General features: G+C 30.7%; 1 protein-coding gene across 1 annotated transcript; it reads left to right on the top strand.

The window, feature by feature from the left end:
- The first annotated feature begins 4,019 nt into the window (after window positions 1-4,019).
- Window positions 4,020-4,763, top strand: LOC120279093 (dof zinc finger protein 4-like). Its single transcript, XM_039285953.1, has one exon. It carries the CDS (start codon window positions 4,109-4,111, stop codon window positions 4,565-4,567), a length of 459 nt encoding a protein of 152 aa, XP_039141887.1. The 5' UTR covers window positions 4,020-4,108; the 3' UTR covers window positions 4,568-4,763.
- Window positions 4,764-7,193: the final 2,430 nt, after the last annotated feature.

Below are 7,193 nucleotides of genomic sequence, written 5' to 3'. Positions count from 1 at the left end.
ACTAAAAAAAGAAGAAGGATATACCAAATAACCAAACTTGGTGATATTAATGCTTTAAGGCTACATATATATTTATAGAAAACATGTGCATCTTTTAACCAATGTCATTTCAATGAAAGTTATGTGTGATGAGGGAATGTAACTTACAATTTGTAGAACTCTTTATATTATAGTTTTTAGTTATTTCAACAAACTTCTAGAGATTATTTAGTTAGAAAAACATCAAATATAATGCTCTTAACATAAATTAAGTATACTGATATAAAGTCATATTATCAATTAGTGTTACAGTTAAATAACTGAAATAAAATTGCATATATTTATACATAGAAGATAAAAATATTTTTAAATTATTTTAAAAAATCAAAATATGATTATGGTTTTTGTGGTCAACTACCTCTTGGTCTATTAACATCGGAAGCCCTGCTTAGGATGTCCGTGCCTTTATTAAGGAGGTGGATTTAAATCTCAACTCAAATAATGCGAGGAGGGCATAAGTGCGTGTTGAGGTATTAACTTTTCGCTTATGCGTATTTTTGATGTGACTTATCCATTTTGCAAATATATATATGGTTACTATGGTGATAAACTAAATTTTTATGAACAAGTCTTGTTAAATATACTGAGATAATATTTGGATGCTTTCATAATAATAATAAATAAAATTTTCATATTTAATAATATTTGAACTCTTTTCCTTGATGATGATAATAATAATATTATTATAATAATAAACATTATATGTGAACATCTGTAAATGTGATAAATAAAAAAAAAGATGACAGGGATAAGTAGAGTTAAGATATAAAGAAAAAAGGAGAAGATAATCTGGATTACAATTTTGTTGGAGAGGCAGTGTTGGAGGTTAATTCAACAACTGGATGAATGTTGGTAGAAAATACTGGTTAATATTATAAAATATGGATACATCAAATATATGAACATGTATATATGGATAATTATTGTAAAAAAAAATAAGAAAAAAAAAAATAGATGAAGTTAGTAAGAGATGTGAAAGGAGAAAGGGAGAGAGAGTGACGTTCACCAAGAAAAGGAGCTAGTGGGGTGGGGGAGGGAGATGACATGTGATGATAAATTTAAGAAGCAAAGAAGAAGAGGATAATATGAATGATCTTTCTCTCAATTATTATATCACATTGTTGGTGGATGAGGACGGCAATATGGACATGGACATGGACATTATGAACATGGAGATTGGGTGGACACCCAATGACTTGTCTCTATTTTGAAGTTGACATCATCCCCCCACTCTTTCATCTATGTTTAATCATCTCTCTCTCCCTCTTCATTCTCCTCATCTTCCATTCCCATTCCCTTGCACTAATCACATCCCTCACCCCCATATATATATATATATGAATTATATTATATCTATTCAAAGTGAAGTATTGATATCATTATATCTATTCAAAGTGAAGTATTGATATCATGTACAAATAGTATTATTTAATATTAATAGTATTAATTACCACCTCGATAATAGTTTAGTTTAGTTTATTTTTCATTTTCCGGCCATACTAAAGAAGGTCGTAGTCCTCCAAATTCAAAGATCAATGGTCCATCGTTTGTCCAAATATTTATTAAAAATTATATATCTATAATACATATAAAAATTTTATATGATGATATACATATGCTTGGTTTATCCATTCCCTTAATTTTTAATTGAATAATGTGAAATAGATAAATTTATGTAACCGATCTCTAATAATTTGAACTAGAAAGCTTAATGTTGTTGCATTTCATTAAGGGATGAAATTAATGTTTTTTCTACCTTACTCTCTGCTAGTATAATTAATTAATAACAAATAGAAAATTTATTTTGTTATTGTTTGATGGTTAAAATTGTGATATTCAATTTTAGGGTTTCACATTCCAACCACATTTTTTAAAATTAATTAATTGAATTACAATGAAAAGGAAAACTTTGAATAATTATGGTAGTCCTAAGCTTCATGTTTGAACATAAGTGAAGCATGAAATGAACAATTCATATAATTACATCAATGCATTTCATATTGAAATTAATTTATTAAAATCACAATTAAAATTTAATAAAAATTAAAAATGAATTATATATATGTAACATTTTAAAAAGGAAAGGGTAATGACATTTTTGTCACTTGCCCACAAGCTTGCAAGTTGCAAGCATGCTTGTTGTTGGTGTTTTAGGTCTTGCAATTGGCACTAGATTCATAAAAACATACTTGTCAACTCAATGGCAGACAACACTTGCATTAACATTTATTTATTAATCTAAATAACCCCCAAACCTTGCCTTTTATTTATTTATTAATTTCTTAATTCTCCCAAAAAATATATATTTAAAAATAATTAAAAAAAATCAAGGGCATTATTCTATGACAATAAAAATATATTAATTATTTCAGGAATTTTACAAACACCAAAATAAAAACTAAGGAATTTATAAAAAAATTGTAATGCAATTTAAAATTATGTTTAAATAGTAAAAAAAACAGCATGTCCTAATAAAATTAAAAAATTTAGATTTTTCTTTTTCTTTTTTAGATCAGTCTTTTGTTTATGTGTTTTCACGCCAAAAATTCTTTGCAATTAATTGTTTAGTTGGATATTCGGGATTCAAAAATTCACCCAAAAACCATACGTGCACCTTTGGATGCATACAGTTCAAAAAAAATTGAAGGTTTGATTCTATTTATTCATGGGTACTCCGTAATATATATAATTCTTTTATTATATGAAAGAAAAATAAAATTTTTTTAATTACAATTAATTTAAATTAGTAATTCTCCGGCCTTGGCCAAAGGGATTTTCGCCTACTGACATTAGCCATACCGTAAAATTTCAGTATGGTATTTCAAGTGCCTCATGATCAAATCCTAATAGATACGATAATGATAACAGATTCCTAATGTAAGTTTAGACTTGCATTTTACACCCAGAACTATTGTGTGAGTATATGCTAGTTAAATGATTAATTCTTTTTAATTAACTCTATTTGTCAATTTATATATAATCTGAATAGCCGAGCAGTTAAGCCTTTGATTCCCGTGCGTGAGGTTGAAAATTCCCAATACCGGGTTGAGAACTAAATAAATAAATAAAATAAATTATATATTTTTTTTCCAGAATTAAAAAGTCCACGTGTACGGTAAATAACGAGGCCAATGAATAGAATTTTTGATAGCCAATCAAATCGTGTAACGTGGCAAAGCTCAAACCACGAGGTCTCACTAATCAGAGAGAGCACTCCGCCGACAAGAGGTTTCTAAGTCTGGCCCCACTTCAGATCTTGACCGTCCATTGCTTTTAACCAACGGTCAGGGAAAAACCACGTCAGATACAAGACATTCCCAACGTTTCATGTGATTTTACAGTAACACCCTTGTAAAAAAAATAATAAAAAAAATTAGTGTGACCACTTGAGTAAATAAAAAAAATGAAATGATTAAAAAATTATTGCCCGAATTATTAGAATTATTTCCAAGGGCCCAATAATATCTGACAATGTTTGCAAATTATGTTTTCAACTGTATAATTCATCAATTAATGTTCATCTTTGTTTTTCTCTCCTTTTTTTATCCTATTATTTAAATATTATATATAAAACACAACTATTTTCATAAATACATTAAATAATTTATTATTAATTCTATTTTTTTAGTAGTTTTATTTGTGCTATAACAACAATAATTGAAACAAAATTAAGCATATGCTTAGTCACTTATCATATAATTTAGAAAATTAATAAATTTCCAAGGATATTTTCATCAATACAAAAATAACAAAAATAATAATTTATTATTAATTCTATTTTTTTTTTAGTTTTATTTGTACTATTCTGGATTCATAACAGCAATAATTGAAATAAAATAAAACATCTGCTTAATTACTTATCATATAATATAAAAATTAAATTCTGAGGGGTATTTTCGTCAATACAAAAAAATATAAAAAAATAGAAAAATTTCTTTTTCTCACCTTTAAAATGATAGACATTGAAACCGTTCTCAGTCTTTGTGAGAACGAGAGTGAGAGAGAGATCGCCGGCGGCGATGGAGAGTTCGCCGGAGAAGATCTAAAGCTTCGATCGTGATCGCGAGAAATGCAGGATTTCCAATCAATGATCCCAGGCGCCAGCGCCAGGATATTCTCAGCAACAACGGATCAGCGCCGGCTCCGAGGTTACCCCGGACCACCACCGCCTCCACCGCCGCCGATCAAGTGCCCTCGTTGCGATTCCACGAACACCAAGTTCTGCTACTATAACAACTACAACCTCTCCCAACCCCGCCACTTCTGCAAGTCCTGCCGCCGCTACTGGACCAAAGGCGGCGTTCTCCGCAACGTCCCCGTCGGCGGTGGCTCCCGGAAGAGCTCCTCATCCAAGCGGTCCTCCTCCAAGGATCGCCGTCGGTCATGCCCTTCCCGACCCTCCTCCGACAACCCCCATCTTTTCCCAAACCCTAACCCTAACCCTAACCCTAATCCAAACCCTACCCCAGATCTCAGATCCACAGCCAGATCTCATCACGAGCTTCCCCAGCCTCGTCACCGCAGATGAGGGGTTCGCTTTCCCGGATCCAGTCACGGGGATCGCCGGCGGTGAGATGAACGGCTTGGATTGGACGGCGACCGCGTTCGAGTTCACCGGAGCCGTTGATCAAGGTACTCACTGGAATCACGTTCAATGGGGTGAGCTTGATCATGATCATTCTTCTCATCCTTCTCTTTTCTTTCCTTAAACTTTTAATTTTTTAAATTTTTTTATAAATTTTTGTATATTTTTATTTTTCATGGCAATTTCGTGTGCGCGTTTGTTTGGACTTCGATTTGCTAACTTGTTTTTATTTATTAAATATTATTATTATTATTTTTATAAAGACACTCGTGTTAAATGTCTGTCACAGACTGTGAATTAATAGTTCAATATACGGACTACCGGATCCATCATTATTGTTGTTTTCAATGAGAGGTAAATATTTTCATGTGGTGACTGTGTTATGGCTGATTTTTATTTTTGTGATTGTATTTTAATTTATATCATTTTGATCATTATATATTGATTTGTTTTTAACGGGAGCTCATTTGGGGTTTTTCTGGTCCAATTTAAATGACGTGACAATCGGAAATACCACATCATTTATTTTATTTTTCGGATTAAACAAACTGAGTCAGCATGCTAATAATGTGCTTTCTTCAGCTTGGATGAGAAAAAATATTAAAATAAAGCAACGTGGTATTTTTGACTATCATGATATTTAAACTTGGCCTGAGATATAAATTGAAATTCAATGACCAAAATGAAAATCAGTCATAACACGTGACCATATGAAAAATTTATGAGTGATGGATGCTAGACTTTGTTTTTATTTATAATAATAATAATAATAATAATAATTTTATAAAAATAAATATTTAAGAGTTTTGATTTTTCTGGTAAGTTAGTTGGATTAGTGTGAGTTTAATTAAGGTTTAAAAAGAGGAAGGGAGTGAGTGGTGTATGATGGGCCACGTCAGCAAACGAGGCTGACGTTGAGGTGGGTCCCAGTTGCACCGGCCCATGCGAGTGCTGCGTAACGCCGTCGTGGGACGTGTCGCCTTCTCGAAGACTCTGGCCGGGGGTTTTGTTGGGCGGCTAATTGTAAACGTGGGACCTAGTGATTGGTTTTCAGTACATGTACGGTTGGTGTACTTTTGAATTTACTAAGGGTAGACTAGTCATCATAATGATTTTTTTTTAAATAATATTATTACTCTATAAAATAAAAATTGTTGAAAATTGGTGGGTGACTAAAATCTTTTGTTCATAGAATTTGTGTTGTTGATTGATGGTTTTCACCATGTTTTATATGTATGGTGTTAGTGATATTATTATTATTATTATTATTATTATTATTATTATGTATAATTTGATAAATATATTTGATGCAGATTAGACAATGTTTAATCTTGATTTATAATTTTTTTTTTAAAATGTGAATTTTAATTTTTAGTGAACTATGAAATTGTTTTAATTATCTTGTGTCGCCAAATGATGGTGTGCAGGTTGGATCATTAAATTTTAACTCATACGTACACCCTTTATGTATATAGGTTTATTATTTTGTCCAAAAAAAATTAAAATTATTTTAGTTATTGTTTCGTTGTTTTATTTATTTTGATAGAGTGTTTGAAGACATGTTGTGCATTGCTAAACATATAGATGAACAGTATTAGTAACAGTGCCCAAATTAATATCCAATGATTCAACACGAATGTTCATAGATTTTAAGTCCACGCACGTTTTTAGATAACATGGTCTTTATCTAGATATATATGCATGTATATGTAGATAATAATTATAATATAAATATAATGGTGATGATGGTATTTATTCATCAGCATAACAAGGTTGACCAACACTCACTTGTAGGAAACTAGGAACCACTGGAGCTAGGATTGTTAGCCTCAGTGATTTATTGGTCCATTATTGTGATCTATAGGATTTTTCTCCTCCTCTCTTTCTATTACATAATGTAAAGATAATAAATAGTATAGTATCTTATGATCATTACAATAAAATAAATCATTAATAATAATAATTTAGGGATATATAAACAAATAAGATTTTTTTTTTTTGTATTTTTTTAAAATTAGAACTCAAAACTATTTACTTAAGTAGGTCTCTATTATTTGGATCAATCATGTTATAATTTAATTATTTTTTATAAATTAAATCATAAAAAACCATAATAATATTAGTTTAATTTTTTTCATTAATAATAATCTTTAATATATGAGAATTACTGTTAGTTATTATATATTAATGTAAATAATTATTTAATTCAAAACGAAAGCATGTGATCACCGTGTCTGCAGAAGATAAAAAAGTAAAGAGACGATTAAAAAATTAGTAGAAATGCTAAGTCCTGTAATACTATTTTTAAAATTACTGTACATCCCAGTATCATCCCATTCCTTATTAATCCCTTTGTTACATTGTCAAATCTAAACACTTAATCATAGGGGTAAGCAAAAAAATCCGGATCCGATGATCCGATCCGATATCCGGTTTTTTTACCCGAATTTTTTGGGTACCCGATCCGAAAAAGAGGGTCGGGTATCCGGTCCGAATTTTTAAGGTGAAAATCGGATCGGATACGGGGCGGGAGAAATTAAAAACCGGGTATCCGAATCCGATCCGGTTT

The sequence above is a fragment of the Dioscorea cayenensis genome, chromosome 16 (assembly GCF_009730915.1).
Source record: "Dioscorea cayenensis subsp. rotundata cultivar TDr96_F1 chromosome 16, TDr96_F1_v2_PseudoChromosome.rev07_lg8_w22 25.fasta, whole genome shotgun sequence".
In the NCBI taxonomy this organism is placed as follows: domain Eukaryota; kingdom Viridiplantae; phylum Streptophyta; class Magnoliopsida; order Dioscoreales; family Dioscoreaceae; genus Dioscorea; species Dioscorea cayenensis.
This window is presented reverse-complemented; position numbering and strand designations above follow the sequence as displayed.